Here is a 23,702-nt window from a genome sequence, read left to right as displayed (position 1 = left end):
AACGTCACACCCATCATTCTTCTTTCCATAGCTCGTTGCGTCGTCCTCAATTTCAGCAGAACCCTTTTCGTAAGCCTCCAGGTTTCTGCCCCATATGTGAGTACTGGTAACACACAGCTGTTATACACTTTCCTTTTGAGGGATAGTGGCAACCTGCTGTTCATGATTTGAGAATGCCTGCCAAACGCACCCCAGCCCATTCTTATTCTTCTGGTTATTTCAGTCTCATGATCCGGATCCGTGGTCACTACCTGCCCTAAGTAGATGTATTCCCTTACAACTTCCAGTGCTTCGCTACCTATCGTAAACTGCTGTTCTCTTCGACTGTTAAACAATACTTTAGTTTTCTGCAGATTAATTTTCAGACCCACCCTTCTGCTTTAATTACCCCAAAATGAGGAAGTCGCAAGGCGACACGTCTGGGCTGTATGGCGGATGTTGTGATAACATGATAGAGGGTTAAACGTATGAAAAGAACTCGCAGTGCAACTACATTACGAGCTTGAGCACTCGCAGAGCTTTTCAAGATCTGTCACGTGTCTTAGATGTATTGTGCAGTTACCCTCCCATTCTGAACTCAAACTTACAGCGCAGACACCTAAGACGGACCACAAAAGGAAGATACGACACACACTGGCGCTGTGTTTGTGTGCTTGCGCTGTAAGTTTAAGTTCAGAATTATGTACCAACTAGGCCCAAATGAAGTTTTACTGAAATACCCTCCCATTTCCTCACCAAAATCTTTCCATTCGCGAACTGGTAGGCGTTGTGCGCTATCCACTCCCGGGCAGTGCGCAGTAAGTCTCGCTTATGTCGCGTCATGTTTTCAGCAATCTAAGCGTGCAGGTGAGATGCTTGCAGCTCTTTGCGTTTACGCAGCCACGCGTCACATGTAGGCCGTCGCGTGAATCGCACGATTATTCCTGGAATATTTTCATGCTTCGCTCGAAGACGATGAACACTCCCAACGTTTCGTCATGTCAGGACCGGCACGTTCAATGCTTTGCCACGTCATTCAGTTTGCTTTAAAAAATACTCATTTACTGTGACTGGTGTGCCATGCACTTCTAAGTTACATCTCCTGCGGCGCCATTCAAGGTCGTGTACGCAGTCTTAAGGACTTCAGTGTCACAAAGTGTCGCGTTCTTTCTCGAGATCAGTAACGCGCTTTCTCAGGCTACTGATTTCCTTTCTCTTGTTTTACCTGTCGGCCAAGAATTTCGTCATACTTCTTCGACATTAGGTCGATAGAAGCATTAACTTCCTATACCTGCGACGACAATCTGACAAGTTCTCATCAAGTTTATGAGTTATCTCCTGCTAAGCGGACGGAAGTAGCGCAAGTGCTTACGTTGTCACCGGTGTCTGTTTCTCCCGTCCTGCAATGTATGCATCGCCATGCCCTGCCACCTTTTTCGCATTTTCCCTTGAACGTAGTCTCTGAACAGCCAGACCCCTCCCCGAGGTGCTAAGCATGCTTGCATTCTATACAGGTCATGGCACGCTCATCCAGTGGAGAGTCTTTCCACACGCTATGCACCCGTCAGACGTTGCCACCAGGGTGCTGTTAGTAGCACGACAGAGTTCCGCAAATAATAGCACGCAGGAAATTGCAAAGCTCAAGTGAAGTACACAATACAGAAATAAGTAGCACGGTAGCACATAACGTAACATGGCAGCAGCGGCGGCAGAAGTGTGGAATACCCACAAGAGTTCAGAAAACGTTTTACCAACCTGAAAAGAAGAAAGACAGTAGATAAGATAGACGTCTCGTCACGACCACGGCTGCTACTCGTTTGACCAGCCAGGGGCTCTATTCTGAACCGTTCTCAACATTCCGCCATTTTCTTCGAGGCGTGACGTATACGCGCGACGCACACAAAATAGCGCTGATGGCCTCGTTTTGCTTTCGTAACGCGACGCAAACTTGACATTTTGCCTAAGAAACTAAAATGAACGCACCGAACCTAACGTTCGGTGCCTAAAATAAGCTAATAAATAAAGCAGCTAGCTCAAAGCCTACAATTACTACGTCGAAAACGCTTCTCGCTTCCGTCGTCTGCTGCGTACAAGCCGTCGTCTGTTTCATTAGCTAGGATTCGTGTACCCGGGAAACGGAATGAATCATCGTACGTTGAAGCCAACGCGCTCGTTTTCTACCTTGAGACAACATACGCGGCCTACCAGCGGTTATGAGCGCGCGTTCTACGCCACGTTATCACTATCTCGCGAAACGTAAGTGACTCATGCCCGACTTGGCTGGCTGAGAAAGGCCGAATATCACCGATAGCGTTGCGCGCGCCAGAGATATCCGCTTGCGCGACTAAAGCGCCGGCGCTGCCGTCTCTTGTTCAGTTCGCTGGTTACTCGCACCGCGTGAGGAAACTTGAGGGCGCCGCCTTGCGCACATTCCTTTTTATAAATTAAAAAGACGCCGTTGTCATAATTCGTGACTGTGCGAAAAGGCATTATTCTTGATTACAATGCAAACGCAGCAGTGAAAAGCAGTGACAACGTTGCAGAAAGTTTGCTATGTTCCACCAATATTATTTCATATCAACGCGTTCTTTTCGAAAATGACGACACATAACACAAATACCAACACCACCGCAGAGCGATGCAAATACTATGAGCACGCATTATGAACAAAAAGATTTTCATGCCGCCAAACGACGGGAGAAATGTGGTGATACGCATTGCTCTCGGCAGCCATTGCATATAGCTGCTCATTAGCATAATTCGCGCGGATCGTCGCAGCACAAATTGAGGTGGAAAATCTCCCCAATGGCGGCCCAGCGCAACGTCACGCAACCTAAAATTGACGTTTACCAAACAGCCCTTCCGTTGACGCTCCCCATGGCATATTCCTCCAGCCAATAAGGAAGCTGACATGGCGCCTATTTTGGATCGCCACCACATATTCGCGATATTGCAGATGCATTACAGTGGCTTCTGTACGCTACCGCTCACTTTCTTTTTAAAGCGCTAACGTCGCAATATAGCTGCCGAGGACCAAAAAAAAAATGTATTAATAGTCGATAAAATTTGCCGCCCCAAATCACGTTTCATCATCTTGATGAAAATGCAACATTGCATTTTGCCAAACTCCCGTTTCCCGGCACAAATTGTCAAGGCAGCTGAGCTCTCGACAGCCAATCAGAGAGCCAACATGACGGATAATGACGGCCGTGCAACCGTCATGCGCGTCGAGAGCTCTATTCAAGTGGCGTGTGTTTTCGTAGTGTTGCCAGCAGAAAACAGAAAATTCGTCAGGGTCCAAGGGTAGTAGATGAAGGCACAGCCACCTTTTCAAAATGAACTCTGCAGCGGTGGAAAGTTCACGCACACACAAAAGAAAAACACTTGAGCGTGAGCCGATCCCTGCAGTTGAGGCCTACAGCAGGTAACCAGGAAGGCATCGGCAGTCGGCTTCCAGATACGCCAAGATAGCATGAGCGCGAGGTCGCGGGATCGAATCGCGGCCACGGCGGCCGCATTTCGATGGAGGCGAAAGGCGAAAACACCCGTGTACTTAGATTAAGGCGCACGTTAAAGAACTCCAGGTGGTCAAAATTTTCTTAGTCTTCCACTATGGCGTGTCTCGTAATCAGAAAGTGGTTCTGGCACGTAAAACCCCATTATTTCCTTTTTTTTAAGATAGCACGAAAAGCGGAAGGAAGACCAACCTCAAAAGACCAAATACAGTGGATAAGATGGACGTCCCGCCACCTGCGCCGCTGTCGCTCGTGTCAGCTGTTCAGGTGTAGCCCTGGGAGTGTTAGCGAGTGCCGTTCACTGCCAAGGCGACGGACTTGGAACATCATTTTAACCGTATATGTCACAAATACGTGTTCTTACGAGCACACAGCTGCTCCTACGCTCGTGTGCTACCCCATATGCTACCTCACAGTACCGAGACTGCTAAATTTGCGGCCCTCGCTGTGCAGTAATGCGATAAGAATGAAGACATTTGAAAGACTCAATGCATTGCACGTGCAAATTGAGCCCCTTAGATCAATTTGCACATCTAATGTAAAAATTAAGAGGCTGAATTTATACATTTTAATTCAGCATAACAATTAAATTCCTCTCTGCTTTCTCTGGCTTAATCTTTCGTCACTTCGTGTGGACGAGGTTTTAGTGACATTTGAAGCAGTATCGATAATGTTAAGTCTATGTTACCAAGCCATTTGGTGATATTCATTGAAAGTAGCGTTGGAGCCTCGCTCAAACAAATGAATTAAACGACACAATTGCAATGTATGTTTCGCAGTGCGAAAATCAATTTTAACGTATGTGAATCAAAATCATATCTAGATTCCGTTCACAATGATTTACTCAGCCAATCGTTGGATGATTATTGGCGTTCTTAAACGCTGAAATGGTCAGCCAGTACGCCGAGACGTTACATCTCCGGATGGTGAAGTTCATAGGTAGAAATAAAGAAAGTAAAATATGATATATAATGTTTCTTAAGAGTGTTCCCGTATAGCTTGCTGATACAATAGTTTCAAGCATCCATTATAACTTCAATTCTCATTGTTGTCAAGAGGAAGTTTTAGCTCAGGGGCTCCAATCTAAATACAAAGAAACGGAGAAAACAATTTTGTTCAACAACCATTGCACCGATTTTAATTAGATTGGTTGCATTTAAAAAAAAACAGAATTTAATGACCGTGAGAAGAGAATGTTTGACTATTAACATTTTCATAAACATTGTTGGGCACATCCAGCATTGACACATTGACACCTTGGACACATTTGACACATCTCAGAAAAATTAGATGTTTTACGGCCGATCTTTCATGACTGTATGGCAGTTTGTACTGCCTAGGTGCGCATAAGCGCTTGTGCTTATGCGGTCTCATCCTTACTTTGTGCAAATGTTATGGGAAACAATAAACTTCAAGCTTCAAGTTCGAACTATAATCGTAGATCACACGGCTAGGCTACTAAGAAAGCCTAACGTCAGTCTTACAGTGATGCGCAGATTGTTAGAGCTCCGTTGCAAAATTTGGTAGAACAGAACTATAAAGTTTACAACTTTGTAACTCAGTAATGGAAAATGATATTGCAATTCTATAAACAGCAACTAATAATACTCAAAGCGTTCAAATTTGACGTATTTATGTACCGCTCTGGAAATGCTATCATTAGGTAAGTAGGATTTGCGGAAAACTTTTGTAAACATTGCACAAAGATCACGTTAGCTGTACATAATTATATCAAATTTGTCCGCTTTAGATTTTCTAAGAAATACAATTTACGGAACTGTGATATTTATTGTCGTTGTAGGGTTACCGATTTCTAAACTTGGTGCTTCTATATTTTTTTTAAACGCTTACTGATCTATGGTAGCTTCTGTAAAGCATTCTGGACATTAAATCAAAATTCTGCTTTCAACTGTCATTAGAATTTAACCTTTTCTCTCCAATGAAACACATGTCATTCAAATTGGTCAAGGGGTTGTCTCACAAAAGCGTTTCTGCGCTTTACATGTATTTGAATAGGCGGTATCGCAGTTTCCCCTAGCTAAAGCTCTCTCTTAATAGATTTTGTTCGAAAATTTATTAGGAAAGCTGACCGAAATAAGAATTAGAATTCTGTAGCAGATTCTAAAATTTGAACGCATTTTTGCTGTTATTTTTTATACCAATACTACAATAGCACCTTATATTACACTCGTAGTGTTTAGAGGCACTTCTTTCATGTTTCTTGGCGTCTGTCTGAGGTAGTTTACGCATATCAGTATATTTTCTACACACTTTATTGAAAGAAGAATTTTCAGCAACAAGTCTTTAAACTATGTACAAATTGCCTACACTAAATTTGCCCGCCGTGGTTGCTCAGTGGCTATGGTGTTAGGCTACTGAGCTGAGCACGAGGTCGCGGGATCGAATCTCGGCTACGGCGGCCGCATTTCGGTGGGGGAGAAATGCGAAAACACCCGTGTACCTAGATTTAGGTGCACGTTAAAGAACCCCATGCGGTCGAAATTTCCGGAATGCCCCACTACGGCGTGCCTCATAATCAGAAAGTGGTTTTGGCAGGTAAAACCCCACAATTTAATTTAAACTAAATTTTTTGTTAGATAGGTAAGTTAGCGATCTATCGAAGGCAGATGAGTCTGCAGACTTTATCCTAAAGAACAAAGGGTACTACAATTGCTAATACGAGAGAACTAATAAATCGTTCAATCTTACAGTTCACGGTATGCGCAAGTTGTTTCTTTAAATGAATGTAAATTTACCTATGTGAGGTGAATGTGCAGAGAGTTTGCGTATGAGTCTGAGGTTACGATGTTGCCTTGTTGTGTTTCCTCGTCACGAATTTCGCTGTGCACGCGCAGATTAGCCCAGCTTCTTGTGTGCTTTTTTTCTGCCCACGATGATACTACTTTAGTTCCCTCCTTTCTATGTTTTGCTGACGATGCTGTTTCAGCTATCTGTACAGTCTGTTTAGTGTATCGCCTGCGTGATTTGTTGAATATGAAAATTTGATGGTTCGAATGCTCTATGTAAACTGAACTTGATAACTAACTCCGGACGCTGTTATGCGTGCGTTAATCTTAATGCTCTTCGCAAAACTGTAGCTCTGTTGTGTATTTCCAATCACGTGCCTTAGAACTTATAATTAGGGTTTTAATGCCTTTGGCCTTGCAATTGGGCCTTCTTTCCAGGCATTAACGGCTCCATTTATAACACTTCAGATGAAAACAAATGAACTGAAATCAGTGAGGTATGCTGCTGTCTCCCGAAGGATACGCATTAGCAGTATTTGACCAGGCGTATAGCAGCGAGCAGTGGGTTCTATAAGGAAAGTGCATGCATATACGTGACTCCATGCGCGCATGGCTGCCTCTCGAAAGTGAGGACAGGGCGAGAAAACAGGTCGGTGGCATGGCTTGTGGCTTGCACTTGCTCATCCTTACGGCCGCTGCTCTGTGTCCTCTGGCTACAATAGATGCTCACAGCTACTGCGGCAGGAAAGAAGGTACTGCACCTACTGCAAACTTGAATTATTTTCGTCGACGCGTTTTTTCTTAGCGAACGCTAGCCGAAGGCACTAAGGATTACTTGAGGAAATACTTGCACTCCGAAGTTAGACAGGGAGGCCATGAATGAGGCACCGACATAGAACTGGGGTAGAAAAGTGGGTAGCTTCGAGTGTAGTGCTGAACAACTACGACAGAATCGTCCGGGTTGGTGCAATGTCAATGCAATATAGATTATATGTATTTTTGGCATTTTACGTTGTAACGCATTGTCACGGCCTTCTTTTGAATTTCAATTATACAATTTATTTATGTTTACCGTGTTAGTTACTTCCCTGACTCGGGAAATTCTCTACCTACAGTATTATAGTCAATCTGTATTATTGTTTTATAAGGTATGTATTTCTTTTGTATTTTGCGCTATTAATCTGCTCAATTTTATTTGGTTGATATGTTTACCTTCGTATGCACATCTAACATTGATTTGATGCAATGTCACCAATGCATTTCATATTATGTACCACACTGCTAAATGCCAACAGGAGCGGCAGCCATTTGCCGGGCCTTTGTCGCCTTTTGCTCCTGCTCCCGTTTCTGTGACAGAAGCAAAAGTAAACCTTCACTTTCGATCAGCACGAAAATCTCACGAGAAAATAAAAGCACGTGGTTGCTGTTAAAGTAGGCACGTACGTGTTTGCTGTCGTAGTAGGCACCTGGCGTGGTGCCAAGCCGCTTGATTCGGTGGGGTTCGGCGTTGTTTTGCCATTGAAAATCCCGTTTGCGGTTTTCGTAGCTTGCGTTTCCCGTGCCCACAAGAAATGGCTTCTTGCGCATGAAGAAGGCCGACATGTCGCATCGTTTTGGATCATAAAAACTCCCTCGGCAGGATACGTAATGAAAATGGCTCATTAAACTTTCGCGTGTAGATTATGTCATCAGGTCATTACGTGCCACGTACTTAATTGCATGTGTGCTACGCTTTGCCTTCGGTCTCATTGCATAGTACTCTCAGCACTCCGGAAATATTTAGCTCTAGTAGTAATTTCCGACTAATCACGCTGTGCGGTGCTACCGAATTGCCATTCTCGTGACATCACCGCGAGGTTTAGCGTCATCGGGATGCGCCGCCATAGAATTATGAAATCAGCTATAACAGGTGCGACGTCCAAATTTTCTCTATGTTCCGCAGCACTCGCTTGACAACAAGGCGCGCTAATGGAGGTTGATTAAACTCTTATTGTCCACACGCCGAACAGCTACCTTAAAGTGCCTCTTTTTATTATTAAGGTGAAAGCTTTAAGTAGCTCGTTGCAATAGCTCACAGCAGAAAAAGAAGCCACGTCAGGGCCAGTCATACAAAAAAGTAGATGAGTAGCACAAAAAATATCGCCATCAGCAATAGCTCATACCAACATAATTTGGAATGACTCATAGATCCCCCGTAAGCAGCCCAAGGTTCAATGGCTGAATATGAAAATAGAAACGAAAGAAAGAAAGAACGAAAAAAGGTAAAAAATGAACGAAAGAACAAAGAACGAGAAAACAAAGAAACAGAGAGTAAAAGAAAGAAAATAAGAAAGAGACACAAAGAAAGGAAGAAATGAAGAAAGAAGGAAAGAAAGAAAAGAAATACCGAAAAAAATTAGAGAACGAAAGAAAGAACGAAATAACGCTTAGCTAGTGCGTCAGGTGCTCGCATGTGTCATTGAGGAGATCGACCTACACCCAATACATTTACTTCCCGCTGCAGCTCGTTATGTCTTGCAAAAAGACTGACCCCTCTGATCGGATATAATGCATTACCACGTGTACAGCAGGCTTTGACCTTCACGTGTTACAGGAGCGTAACATGCTGCAGATTTCTTCTTGCCCGTGTCTATTCACGGTTTTCTGGTTTCTTGGATTTAAATAGCAAGTGTTTCGAGATTATCTCTTACAAGACTTTCCTGGCAACATCCGTAACAAAAGTCATCATGGAGTAAAAACTTATCATCGTTCTATTTCAACTTCATGTTAAACTATCTAATCATGAGCGTCGGTTCTGCCTGCTCCTGTTTTTATCCTGAAACAAAATCTTTCGATATATCTTTGTTTCTTATTTGGCCTAGCTACTGCGCTGTCCTCGATTTGCACCTCAAAATTTAATGTTAACACTTGAACGGTCGATTCACTGCTTTGCTGAACTTTGTGTTTATGTGGAAGGAGTAAGTCGGTATACATTAGCTGCGCTGGGTGCTTAACTTTACCATTTCCCTTTGCTGATTTCTTTTCGCTTAGAAAGTGCTAAATGTTTCTGCAGTATCTATTTTGTAACCATGGCAGTGTTCTCCTTCGGCAACAGTCTGCGCAACCTTTGTGCAGGCGTCGTGAAGAGCTTCCGTAGTGCTTCTATTGGGGCCGAATTCTTGACTCGTTGCGGACGCCATTTATTGCTCAAGTACAACATTGACACTGGTGCTTTCTACAAGGTATGGCCAGAGCAGCACATCAAGTGAGGCTGCCCATCATAAGCTACCATGGGAGCATGATTGCGTGAAAACAGATGCTAAGATTTAGTTATGCGACTGAAAAACTTCAGGCGGTCCAAATTAATTTGATCCCTTCAGTACACCGCGCCTATATTATTAGCCCAGTGTTGCCTTGGGGCTTTAAATAAAACGACAAAGTGTTTCTCATGTGCAATAACGATGATGTTTCTGTTGCTGTTGAAGCTTCATTGATGTTGATGTTGTTGCTGAGGTTCAGGGAACATCTAAGGGATATGCAGGAGTCACAACCCGTCAGCAAATGGTTAAACGCTCAATCCTTATCGATGTTATTGCGATATTGGTCCAAAAGGCAGTGTCAAAATCTGTTGAACGGCTAACATCAAGCCTGTCGGAGACTAGTTCAAGTGTTGACATCCGAAATGATTCCACTTTTCGGTTCTGCAGCGAGTTGCAATGCTAGCTCGCAGATTCCTAACCATCCACTTACATCGAACGTTGAACAGCTGATCGATGCTTTGCCAGTTATCGTAGAAAACACTGAAATTACAAGGCTATCAACTTCAGCTTAGCAGAGCGACAACACATTCTTCTCTGGGTCAGTATCTGAGAACATCCAAAGTGTATAAATGTATCTTCCGACGCTTAAACGCACAAGGTCACCTAATGATAATTGATCGATCTCTGTCCCGTACTGAAGAACCAAAAGGTTGGTTAAATATAGTTTTTCCAAGACAGATTCTAATCCTAATTCATCCAGCTCTTCCCTCGGATTGAAACCCACAAAGCACAGTAAAGACAGTCTTTCGAAGACAGATTTTCTTAAAAGTGAGTAATTGAGAGCAAGTGGTTTCTAAATTAGGTATTAATTCATCAGAGGTTATTTAAATGTATACAGTGAAACTGCCATTCCATTATTTCTGCAGCTACAGATTTAATATATCTTTGTTCACAATTTTCTAGCAACACTATTCTTTTGCAGGAAACTTAGCTCTCAAGTGTCCAAGATTTTCACACAATAAATTACGGTTTGTTTCGATTAGACCGTCCATCTAGAGGCGCAGGACTTGCTTTCATAATAAGAACCAAAATATGCCACAAAGCAACAATATCTTATCTGTATATGTCTACAGAGTCCGAGATACTAGCAATAGATGTAACTCTTCCTGGTCCATGTCCCACAGGTGTTCAGGAAACTTATTGCCTTAATACCGAGGTCAAATCTTATAGGAAAGAAACTGTGACAGCCAGAGACTTGAATTCCCATCATGTGTCTTTGGGGTTCAAAACGGACTCATGTGGAAAGCGATTGTCGGACTGTGCAATTAAATTTTTTGTTGCCTAAACACGAAGGTAGTTACGTTTATTCAGGTTGTTTCTAAATCGGCATTGGATGCAACATTTGCCGGTTCGAGAAATGCCGTCACTTCTGGGTCTACTGTCGCTTCTGCCTCAAACAATGACCATCTACCCTATTATGTTCGATATTGTATGGTCTCTTATTTCTTTATAGTCTCCGGCGCTCAATTTTGTCGATTACCAGAAATCTCAGAGTGTCTTGAAAACGGTCCACAACTCCCAGATAACGGTGCCAGATGACATCAAAACCATGAGGCTTTACTATGTATTAAATAGTTCCTTTGAAAAGTCTCACTTTAATGTTAGCATAGATAAAAGCACTACCTCTTCTTGGTGGAATTCTGAGTGCACGTGGGATTATAGACGACGAAAAGTCGCTTGGAAAAAGCTACTTTACAATCAGTGTCCGAGTAACTGGAGGGATTATAAGCTGACAGCTGCTGCATTCGAAAGAACAGTGTCGAATGCCAAAGACAGGTATGACGAAAAACTTCATGACTTCCTCTCTAAGCCCAGCAACAAATATTATCGGTTCAGATTCTCTCGATTTAGAAATTTCATACCGACACCAGCGAACATTGCGTCGATAATTCCTTCACCACGCGAGGTATCTGCTTCTTTAGAATTCGTAGGAAAGGGCTTAGCGCAACGCGTAACATCACGTTTGCCGAATGGGCCTGCAAACGGTCGGTCTTACCGACCGACCGACCAAGTGGAATGGTTGAAAGCGAAAGTCAGCACCGGCTTATTCTATCTTGTACCAGCATATGGACATTTGTGGGCCTCCCGGGTACGTTAAGCAAACCTTTCAATGGCCCTTCGGGTATCTGAGCCTTGAAGCAGCAGGTTATAATAAAGGTGCTCAAGAAACTGCTCCCATAATTAAGCTTGTTTACAATAGAAAGCGTGCAGGTCAAATCAAGAGAGATGGATCATGCTCGTCCCAGTCGCGTTTCTGAATTGGACAATAATTATTGGTGCCACAGGCGAACTCTTTGTCAAAGTTTGGTGGGCCACTTACCTCTTCCCTATCGTTGCATTTCTCATCACTTCGACCGTCGGCCATAGTACTTAGTCGGATTTATGTGAGCTCAAGGTAGCAAAACGTTATAATAGTAAAAGAGAGCTGTCCACGCATTTCCCTCAAAATACTTTTTTATTCATTCCATGTCGCTGTTATACTCAGGTCGTCGAACGCTTTTGCCTGGTCACGCATCTCTGCTACGCGGTGGTTGAGAAGCACAGTGACGTAAGTTCGCCTAAAATATATAGATACATATTTAAACATATTTTTGTCTAATTCTGTTTCTCTGACGGTAAGTGCGAGTTCATTGACATTTACTTTTGGCATTTACTTTTTACACTTACTATACAGGGGGCCGCTACGAACGGCGAGGCCACGCAGGCCCTGCCTTGAAAGCGTTCTGCGATGGGGACAGAATCCAGGAGCATCGAGGGCCGATAGCTTCGTGCGCGCTGTGTTGTCGCCATTTAGTTCGCGTTGAAGCGAGAGGCAGCGCGAAGGTGAATTCGCTCACTCCTGCTGCCGCGCTTTCTTACTCCAGCGTTCTCACGGCGAGTTTCCGCGGTCATCGAGTGAGATGTGTTCATGATTGCGTGTGCGTGCATGACACCATGCTTGTAATTTTAATCAGTAAGCGAATGTTTAGAAGTTTATATGGCCGATAAATCAAGTATCCGTACTTCATAAAACTGTCTACTAATTTGCTATTGCAATTGATGCTCCGCCTTTCAGGCGAAACTGCAACTTAACAAAAAGATTTTAGCTTACGTTGACTGCATGAAACGCATGAAAAAATAGAACATAGAATACATAGAACGCGTGAAAAATGTTGGCCCTTCCAGCTCTTCTTTGCTCGCTGTAGCTCGCGTCTTGATTACTGAAACGATCATTGACGTTCACAGACGCATGAACGCGTAGGAATGCTTGACTCATGAACGCACTCTTGTCGATTGGCCAGTTAAGCATGTGGTTCTGAGGGAAACCTTAAAGAGTTTGAGTTTCAATTTTTTTTTTTACTAAGCGTCGGGGACCACCTGTCTTGGCAGCGTTTCACGAGAACTGGACGTATATCCGTCATGACAATCATTTGCATCAACCAAAAATAGCACAACCAGCCAAGCCAGGCAGCACTGCGAAAGGAAGCGTCAACGCATGTGCCTTTGAAACGAGCAAGCAACGCTGCGAGTGACTCCGCTAGTCACGCACGCTGAAGCCGTCACCGACAACGTGCTAAATGCACATTTCTTCGTTACCCCTTTCACTGCTCTTAGTTCAGTCACAATGCGCTCTCCTGCGGCAACCTAGCTCGGTTCAGAAATCAAGTAGCTCTAATTACTTAAAGCGCAGCTCTTAGGCGCCCGCTCCTGGCTTGAGCGTTGACGTCCCTCGGCGTGAACGCGCGAACCCGCTCGTGGCACTGCTCGCGCGCACGTCGTCGTCCTCTTCCACAACTGTGTCCGATGCCGCTCATCATGCGAGCTTCCCCATGCTGCCCCTCTCTCTGCGAAGGTGGTGACGACACTGGCCCACTGCCAGTCGGTGCGGTGATTTCGGTCTCAAATTATTTGCCTCAATATGTCGTGAAATGAAAACACGTATCGAGTTGCGTTCAAATTGCGCATTAGGGAGTTTCGTAACACTTTTCTTTTCTTTCAGAACATGACGTTGTTTCAAGACAAAATTGTGGACTGTTACCGAAGATATGCCTTGTTGGTTGTCGCAACGCGCCCTATAAGTACTTCTGTACACATGCTGGCATGCTTTGAATGCATTAAGTGAGTGAGTGAGTGAGTGAGTGAGTGAGTGAGTGAGTGAGTGAGTGAGTGAGTGAGTGAGTGAGTGAGTGAGTGAGTGAGTGAGTGAGTGAGTGAGTGAGTGAGTGAGCGAGTGAGTGAGTGAGCGAGTGAGTGAGCGAGTGAGTGAGCTAGCGAGCGAGCTAGCATTTTTTTATGTCAGCTAATCCAGACGACATTGGGGCTTATGCACGAGCATTCGTTTTGCTTGATGAGCCACGCCTGTGTCTGCATTTTACCTTCCAGGATCTGCTCGGCGAGAAACTGAGCAATAACATCGACAAAATTACAAGGGAAACTGGGGTAAGCTGACGTTTTGCGAGCAAACTCCTTTTGCGAGCAAACTTCATTCCAGTATATTCTGAGTAATAATTGGGAGGGGATAATCAATCTCCCTTCTACGACGGCGTGAGAGAGCAACCTGTTGCTCAAAAAAAATAAAATAAAATCTCGCCTTCTTGCACATTATCTTTAGCACTTACCGGATCAGAACACTCACCGCAGTTCCTCTTTTCTTTTAGTTCATCTAAAGGCGAATGTCTAAACATACTTATTTACTCAAGTGCCACAATCGTACAGTTTAGGTCCGCGAAGCAAGCCAAGGGTTGCCAAAGGGCGATACAAACTTGAAGTAATCAACAGTCAACCAATAGAGAAGACTCAGCTACGAAGCCACCTTGCGGCGACGCTTATGGTCTTGTTCGCCCGCCGCTAAACAGTTTACGGTAGTTATCTATGGATGTAAGGTAATATTTCAGACTACTACCACGCAGCTTGCAAAGTACTAATTCAAGCAATTGACATTACTACTACATTTCGCCAAATCTAGGCTGAAAAATGCTCTAGACAGTCAAGAATCTATTGTAGTTCGAGCAGTGCTTATGTCGTGAGTACGCACGTACACTCCACATCGTCTATCCTTAATCATTCTACGCCTTGTATGAACGCCCAGTGCACTTAAATTGGTGCTTTTCATTCCTCTTTCCGTAGGTATGCATGAAGAAGAGAATGCCGAAGGACAAAGACGTCATGCTGGGCGTGATCCGCTACATACGGCGACTCTTCTTCACAGCATGATCCTACTGAAATGCTGTGTGCTAACGTACTTTTATATATCCATTTTATTCCATTGAGTTGACGGCAGCCACTGATACATGTTGACTGCACGTCCTTCCATACAGGTTAGTTGCAACGTGTGGGAACTGATCACCTGAAGTTTAGTAGTCGCAATACGTAGTCATCGGACATCAACAATGTTGCTTTCCAATTTAAGGATTTATAGTGCATCATACTTTCTTTTGCTTGACGCATCAGAAAACTTATTTTCCGATATTAATCATCTCACCGCACACATTCTTTCTTGAAATGTTTGTCCCTTTTAAGTAAAGCTACTCCGCTTCGTTATGCTTAAGCCGGTATTTCGGCAGCGCTTACTCCGCGAGCAATACTGAGAGTGAGGATATCGAGCAGCCTTCCTTAAAACCCAGACAAATTAAATTCACATGACAGTATCGCCATGACGCAGTCTGTAACAGTAAAACACGTACTTGCGCTCTCGCGTTCTCGAGTTCCAAGACAATTTAGCATTCGGAGGCCGTTTCTTTTGCGCTCACGTTGTCTACAGCAGGCTAAACTGATGCACCCCACGTCCGTGACATTTTTGTGAATGCGTAAGTCAAGCGTGACAAAAAGTTGCAGACGAGAGAACAACGCCACATAACGTTTTAACAGGTCACTGCGTAAATGCAGAGGTTGGCGTGGCTCAAGCAACAGTAGAGATAACTTAAGCCACAGTGTGTCACTCGGCTGTTCAAGCGGTAATGATTCGCCGTAGAGTCACGTGACCGTCGAATCACGCGAACAGCGCCGCGCATGTTTCAGCGACCGTGTTTCTTCGTTTCACCTTCGGACACGCCAAGCCCTCTATGCGCTTTCAAAAGTGTGCTGTGTGATACTAAAACATTTTTACAGTGGCATCTGTATATGCGGAGTTGGGATTTTTTTTTTTTAAATAGGCAGGCACGCTGTCTTTCTGTCCTGTGTTCGTGCAGCTTGAATAGTTAAAGTTGTAGAAGTGGCTCGTCGCGTAGAATTTAATAAATCTGCGGCTGTACATGAGCTGCGACTACCAAATGTTTTCTAAGGCAATATGGAGTATTTGTTTAATTTGAATGAAGTGATGATATTGAAAAAATTGAAAACGTGTTCTGCGGCTTTTTCTATAGTGGTTGACAATAACGAAGCATATAGTAGATCACATGAGGTACATGAAAGCAAGCAAGGAAACAAATAAACAAACAAAAACAATAAAAGAACAACTACCAAACAACCTGCCAAACAAACAGACCACCAAACAAAGAAGAAAACAGACAAGCAAGCCAACAAACAATAAAACGAAGAAACAAAAAATTGTCAAGCACTTCAACTCACACACGTTAAAAACGGTACATTCCTCATACTAAGAGCGCTGTGGGCTATAATTATGTGTGGATTGGAAGACAAGAACACGAATGAAATTAGCAGCATCCCAAGCTTGTTGCAAACGTCAACACGTCCTCCGCTGCAATGACGACAAATGTACAGCTACGCACAACAATTAAACAAAAAAATTCTAGCATATATAAAAGCTCGAAAAAGGGTAGAAAGAAGATTTTCGCAACAATCCGGGGCAGTTTCGTAACCCGCCGTGGTTGCTCAGTGGCTAAGGTGTTGAGCTGGTGAGCACGAGGTCGCGGGATCGAATCCCGGCGACGGCGGCCGCATTTCGATGGGGGCGAAATGTGAAAACACCCGTGTCCTTAGATTTAGGTGCACGTTAAAGAACCCCAGGTGGTCTAAATTTCCGGAGTCCTCCACTACGGCGTGCCCCATAATCAGAAGGTGGTTTTGGCACGTAAAACCCCATAATTTTAGTCTCGTATAAGAAATATATTCGCCTATGTTTTTCTCTTCCGCGCTCATTAAAAAAAAACATAATTTGAAGCCGCAGTAAGAGCAATAAGGCGTCAATGTCAACCTCAGTTTTTACAGTGTCCAAACTAAGCAACCCACGATTTATGTGACTAAGATTGTTACACTATCAAGGTGAACACGACAGCACGACCCATCAGTGTTTTACTTGATTACCCGCCGTGGTGGCGTAGTGGCTTTGGCGTGGCGCTGTTAAGCGCGAGCACGCGGGATCATCTACCGGCCGCTGGGGTCGCATTTATATGCGGGCTAAACTGCAAAAAAATCTCCTGGGCTAAATAACCCAGGGCGGTAAAAATAACTCGTAGTCCCCCACCACGGCGTGCTTCATAATGATCGATATCGTGGTTTTGGAACATAGGACCCCAGATTTATTTTCCTTTATTGAATCTACCACCGACGCACAGCCAGACAAACTTCTCATTCTCAGTCAGCCCTATACCGCGAAGCATGATGTTTCGGGCGCAGCGCATCATAGCGATGGCTACTCGGACGTCCGAAGGCAGGGTGGTCCGCATGCACTCTTGCGGTGTCAGTGAAACGAAATGTCAATTCATCGGAACTACGCGAATGAAAATGGAAGCATCAAAAGAAAAATGAGCAAGCAATTCATATTCTTCACTGTACGTCTCATTCGCAAACACATAATAGCTGGCCGACTGTATCGTGTTACAGATCTACTAGTAAAAGCGATTCATTTGCTACCTGCGGTGCCATTAAATGCCTGTTTAAGCATGTATTCATGAGCCGTGATTGCTCCAGCCATGGACGCTCGATCAAAGCGCGCAGAGTTCGCGCTTGTTTCGGAGAGACAAAGTCGTACCGCTCAGTGTCTGTCAAAATAAAGTCACGCAGGAGTGTAAGAAAAGGCGGAAGGTCTCGTCTCCCACTACTTTCACGAAGCACTGCTGCCTACACAAAGGTACGGGATGGAGCGACAAGACCTTCTCGAACCAAGTTCATAGACATTTTCGGAGTACGCACGAAGAGGTTGGCTTTTGTTTAGTAAGAGCTTCGCGGTTAGGCTTAAACATGTGGTATACGTTGTTTACGAAAGTAATGTCCCCTCGACGATGAAAACCTTCATAACCAGGAACTATACCGCAGAAACGCCGCAGTGATTGGTGGTGAAGAGCAACTCAAAATTTGTTGAAAAAATATGGGTTAAGGGCATCATGGGACCCCTTTGAAACACATTCCTAAAAGCGCGCAGAACTTTTGGTGTATGGGCTATTATTATTATTATTATTATTATTATTATTATTATTATTATTATTATTATTATTATTATTATTATTATTATTATTATTATTATTATTATTATTATTATTTGTTTTGAAAACATATATACATCTAACAGGAAAGGGAAAGTGAGGAGCAGGCTGGCAACTGCCACCGGAAGGGGCACAACGCCTGCCTACTCTTCAGAAGGGAGGTGACAGCAACACAGAAATGGAAGATAGGAAGGAGGGGAAGAAAGAGGAAAGAAAGAGGAACAGGACAAATTTAAGAGAATAAAGTACAACACACAGTACAGATCACACACACTAGGGCCGGTCACTGAAGGTCACGCAACGACAGAATGGTAAATAGAAGAAATAGTATCGACGCTACATAACGAAAAAAGGGGGTAATGGCGTGCAGACATTGCATTGCGAATCCTTACCAACTAGTTCAGCTTTCTTTCGTTCGACGCTTCAAACTTGAACCTAAGTTAGTCAACTCTAGAAAAATTAGTAGAGCGCGATGAGCCTGATCAGGTCGAGACGCACAACCACTGGGGTAGAAACACTCGTCGAGTGTCGTACAGCGCAGGCCAAGGAGATCATAGTCTCTCACTAGCCACACGCGCTCCGCACCGAGAGCGGGACACTCAAATATCAGAAAACACGCCGAATAAGTGCACTTCACGTCTTGCGCATCCTCGATCTCTTTCTGTGGCTACTATGTCCAACCGGCCGAAATCCCGCGACGACACCTTATTGCTGTGTCCTCGTTGGCTAAGAGGGCTTATACTCGGAAATTTATTTGGTGCTTCTCATTGGAACGACTAGCTGGATAGTGGTACGTGGATAGCGATAGTTTGCAATGAACAGGTTCCCGCATTCTTGTGGTTTTCAAACTTCAGCCATATGGTTAACCTCCCCACCTTGCCTTTCAGTACTATTTCTCACTAAGACGTGGAAGCCAATAAACTGAGCAAGTGGTAGCCACGATGCAAGGGGTGGGCGACGTACAACTTGGCAGAGGCTCAAATTTCTACACTAGCTGGACACAAAAGAACAAAGAAGTTTGCAAGTGCCTCCCGTAATTAACGCAGCTACATATCAGTCACTTTTCCTCATTAGTTTGTTTTTCTTTTATTCGCCATTAGTTATTGCAGATATTTTTTGTAGATATAGTATGCCTGTGTGTTTGTGACATACGCGTGCGTATTTCTCAACTACCTATTGGGATAGTCGGCTCTTGTGTAGCATACCGTCGCATTGGTGCGCAGTTGCTAAACAAACAAAACACGTACTTGCACTGCAGGTATTAAATCACCAGAAAGTAGAGAAAACAAATCCTGGAAAAAACATGGTTATAAAATGGCATTATACAAAGCACGGCGCTTTAGACAAAAAAAATGACGTTATCCAAACCGTTGTGCTTTAGACAGCCTACTTCCTTAGGATTTTCTTTTTCATTTCAGTTATTGAACCTCAGGGCCAAAGGCATTAAAGAGGGCAGAGGTTACAAAACAGAAATACATAAATAAATACAATGCATATTACAGAACAAGTATTATCATTCTCCTGTTATACAATGTTAGCTAGTGCAGAACGAAAATGCTGGTTATCAATTATGTCGACGATATCTGCGAGAAGGCGGTTCCATTCGCGTGATGTGCGAGGCAAGAAAGACTGAAATGCAGCTTTAGTGCTACATGTTTGAATGCCAAATTTGTGACGATGGTCAATGCGATTTGACACGTATCTGGGGGACAAAATGAGGGAATCGCGTAGCGTGGGGTGATGGTATAGTTTATGAAAAAGGCTCAAACGAATTGTCTGCCGGCGGGATCCTAAAAGAGGTAAAGAAATATTAACTTTCATGCTTGTTACACTTGCAGGACGGTTAAAGTTGGACAAGATAAAACGAGCAGCGTTATATTGAACCAGCTCAAGTAAAGTTATCAGTTTTTCATTATGCGGATCCCATATCGCGGAGGCATATTCCAAATTATAACGTATTAGTGTTTTATAAAGCAGTAATTTCAAAGAAGATGGAGTTTTGGAAAAGTTACGGCGCACGTAGCCCAACATGCGGTTAGCTTTGTTAGTAATGCATTCAATATTGCGCGTCCAGTTAAGGTCAGCAGAAATATGAACACCCACGTATTTATATGAAGTAACCGCTTCTAACACAACGTTATTTAGGTAGTATACAGGCGGAGAGGGCGGAGAGTTAGCACTTCTTGATAAGCGTTTAATTATTAGAATTAGAGCCTATTCAGAAAGTGAGAAATTGAAACCGAGCAGACAGTGAAGTCATGTCTGCTTAGCAGAAATGCTACGACTGTAGCTTCATTTAATGTCATTCTGAACTGCTTGACGCAGGCTTTTGGTAAACAAACTGCAGCGCCAATGTATGTCAAAGCACGTTTTAAGACCTGATATCTTGGAAGTGGTGCTAATCGTACGATTTCTGCTAAGTAAAAATGACTTCACTAGAGTGCGACTTGACTTTTGCAGTTGCACACTTGCACACTTGCAGTTGCAAGTAACGCCTGCCTATTCAGGTAATCCACCTGAACGGGCCGAACTGCGCTATCTGCGCTATCTGCCACAGGTGATTTTTTAAATAAATCTGGTCTCAAAAGAAAAAGACCATATATATATACAGTAGAATCTCGATAAATGGAAATCGGTTAAACGGAATCAACGCTTAAACGGAACAAACGCTTCGCAGTTGGTTGGTTTTGTATTAAGGCAATGTAAAAAAATCCCGTTAATCGGAACTCGAATTTTTCAGACCACCGTATTAACGGAACCGAAAATCGACTCGAAACCGCAACTTGACGTTCACGCAGAGCCCCATCGCGGTACGCATCACCGTCTCCCCACTTGTTATTTGTGCTGCGATGGGCATTCAATTTGATGAGTATGTTCAAATTGACAGTGATGTGGCAACATGTCCGGAAAACACCGTGGAGAGCATTGTAGCTGATGTCTGTCCCCCCGATGAAAGCGAAGACGAGGATGAAGAAGTCGAACACGAGACTCCCTACTCTGATCATGTGGTGACACCTGCGCAGGCGGAATCGGCAGTCCAAATGCTGAAGAGTTTCTTCCAACGACAACAAGGTTCTGAGCTGTTTTTGAGCAGCCTGTCTAGTATGAGTGGTGCCATTCAAAGAAAACGGTTGCGAGAGCTCAAACAAACAAACATAGAGTCCTTTTTCACAAGCCAATAAATCGCAGTTCCCACTGATTTCCGCGGAATTGTGGACTGTTCAGATTTCTTTTTTTTTTAATTTTAGCAGTGCTCTGAAAAAAAGTTCGTTGCTTACCGCTTTTGTGCAATAAAGTTTGTGCCCATAGCGTACCGTCCTCTTTAATGCCTAGATTTTGCATCTGAGATCCGCTTCAGCGGAGACTGCCAATTGCGCGCACGCCTGCCTCGTCGGGATCAAGCAGTCTGGAACGGATTGCGAAATCCTGAACCTCCTCTCTCTAAACAAAACTCCTGATAAACGGAACATATTTTCCCGGTCCCTTGAGGTTCCGTTTAACGAGAGTCCACTGTATATATATATATATATATATATATATATATATATATATATATATATATATATATATATATATATATATATATATATATATATATATATATCATCAGCCTGGTTACCCCAACTACAGGGCAAAGACCTCTCCCATACTTCTCCAACAACCCCGGTCGGTCACTAATTGTGGCCATGTCGTCCCTGCAAACTTCTTAATCTCATCCGCCCACCTAACATTCTACCGCCCCCTGCTACGCTTCCCTTCCCCTGGAATCCAGACCTTAACCCTTAATGACCATCGGTTGTCTTCCCTCCTCATTACATGTCCTGCCCATGCCCATTTCTTTTTCTTGATTTCAACTAAGATGTCATTAACTCGCGTTTGTTCCCTCACCCAATCTGCTCTTTTCTTATCCCTTAACATTAAACCCATCATTCTTCTTTCCATAGCTCGTTGCGTCGTCCTCAATTTGAGTAGGACCCTTTTCGTAAGCCTCCAGGTTTCTGCCCCGTACGTGAGTACTGGTAAGACACAGTTATTATATACTTTTCTCTTGAGGGATAATGGCAACCTGCTGTTCACGATCTGAGATTGCCTGCCAAACGCACCCCAGCCCATTCTTATTCTTCTGATTATTTCCGTCTCATGATCCGGATCCGCCGTCACCACCTGCCCTCAGTAGATGTATTCCCTTACCACTTCCAGTGCCTCGCTACCTGTTGTAAATTGCTGTTCTCTTCCGAGACTGTTAAACATTACTTTAGTTTTCTGCAGATTAATTTTTAGACCCACACTTCTGCTTTGCCTCTCCAGGTCAGTGAGCATGCATTGCAATTGGTCCCCTGAGTTAGTAAGCAAGGCAATATCATCAGCGAATCGCAAGTTACTAAGGTATTCTCCATTAACTTTTATCCCCAATTCTTCCCAATCCAGGTCTCTGAACACCTCCTGTAAACACGCTGTGAATAGCATTGGAGAGATCGTATCTCCCTGCCTGACGCCTTTCTTTATTGGGAGTTTGTTGCTTTTTTATGGAGGACTACGGTGGCTGCAGAGCCGCTATAGATATATTTCAGTATTTTTACATACGGCTCGTCTACACCCTGATTCCGTAATGCCTCCATGACTGCTGAGGTTTCGACTGAATCAAACGCTTTCTCGTAATCAATGAAAGCTATATATAAGGGTTGGTTATATTCCGCACATTTCTCTATCACCTGATTGATAGTGTGAATATGGTCTATTGTTGAGTAGCCTTTACGGAATCCTGCCTGGTCCTTTGCTTGACAGAAGTCTTAGGTGTTCCTGATTCTATTTGCGATTACCTTAGTAAATAGTTTGTAGGCAACTGACAGTAAGCTGATCGGTCTATAATTTTTCAAGTCTTTGGCATCCCCTTTCTTATGGATTAGGATTATGTTAGCGTTTTTCAACATTCCGGTACGCTCGAAGTCATGAGACATTGCGAATACAGGGTTGCCAGTTTCTCTAGAACAATCTGCCCACCATCCTTCAACAAATCTGCTGTTACCTGATCCTCCCCAGCTGCCTTCCCCCTTTGCATAGCTCCCAAGGCTTTCTTTACTTCTTCCGGCGTTACTTGTAGGATTTCAAGTTCCTCTAGACTATTCTCTCTTCCATTATCGTCGCGGGTGCCACTGGTACTGTATAAATCTCTATAGAACTCCTCAGCCACTTGAACTATCTCATCCATATTAGTAATGATATTGCCGGCTTTGTCTCTTAACGCACATCTGATTCTTGCCTATTCCTAGTTTCTTCTTCACTGCTTTTAGGCTTCCTCAGTTCCTGAGAGCATGTTATATTCTATCCATGTTATACTTTCTTATGTCAGCTGCCTTACGCTTGTTAATTAAATTCGAAATTTCTGCCAGTTCTATTCTAGCTGTAGGGTTAGAGGCTTTCATACATTGGCGTTTCTTGATCAGATCTTTCGTCTCCGGCGATAGCTTAGTGGTATCCTGTCTAACGGAGTTACCACCGACTTCTATTGCACACTCCTTAATGATGCGCACAAGATTGTCGATCATTGCTTCAACACTAAGGTCCCCTGAGTTAAAGCCGAATACCTGTTCTGTAGCTTGATCTGGAATTTCTCTATTTTCCCTCTTACCGCTAACTCATTGATCGGCTTCTTATGTACTAGTTTCTTCCGTTCCCTCCTCAGGTCTAGGCTAATTCGAGTTCTTACCATCCTATGGTCACTGCAGCGCACCTTGCTGAGCACGTCCACATCTTGTATGATGCCAGGGTTAGTGCAGAGTATGAGGTCTATTTCATTTCTAG

The 23,702-nt window shown here is 43.7% G+C and overlaps 1 protein-coding gene and 1 long non-coding RNA gene across 2 annotated transcripts; both read left to right on the top strand.

Annotated features, from left to right (window-relative positions):
* Positions 1 to 6,899: 6,899 nt before the first annotated feature.
* LOC142570334 (uncharacterized) lies at positions 6,900 to 13,642 on the top strand. Its single transcript, XM_075678723.1, has 4 exons — positions 6,900 to 6,993; positions 9,356 to 9,462; positions 12,026 to 12,088; positions 13,520 to 13,642. Exons 1-4 carry the CDS (start codon positions 6,900 to 6,902, stop codon positions 13,640 to 13,642), a joined length of 387 nt encoding a protein of 128 aa, XP_075534838.1.
* A 260-nt stretch (positions 13,643 to 13,902) lies between these two features.
* Positions 13,903 to 14,757, top strand: LOC142570861 (uncharacterized). The gene is made up of 2 exons (XR_012825699.1): positions 13,903 to 13,959; positions 14,647 to 14,757. It is a non-coding gene; the product is annotated as an uncharacterized LOC142570861 (long non-coding RNA).
* The last annotated feature ends 8,945 nt before the right edge of the window (positions 14,758 to 23,702 follow it).

Source organism: Dermacentor variabilis, chromosome 2, assembly GCF_050947875.1.
Source record: "Dermacentor variabilis isolate Ectoservices chromosome 2, ASM5094787v1, whole genome shotgun sequence".
NCBI classification, from domain to species: Eukaryota; Metazoa; Arthropoda; class Arachnida; order Ixodida; family Ixodidae; genus Dermacentor; species Dermacentor variabilis.
Note: the sequence above shows the minus strand (reverse complement) of the source record. Positions and strands in the feature narration are given on the sequence as shown.

Excerpts from the sequence above, each read along its gene's own strand:
- LOC142570334 (XM_075678723.1), top strand. The coding sequence starts at position 6,900 with ATGGCTTGTGGCTTGCACTTGCTCATCCTTACGGCCGCTGCTCTGTGT. Across the intron at positions 6,994-9,355 it reads CTACTGCGGCAGGAAAGAAG|GCGTCGTGAAGAGCTTCCGT; the intron begins GTACTGCACCTA and ends ACCTTTGTGCAG. Across the intron at positions 9,463-12,025 it reads ACACTGGTGCTTTCTACAAG|GTCGTCGAACGCTTTTGCCT; the intron begins GTATGGCCAGAG and ends TGTTATACTCAG.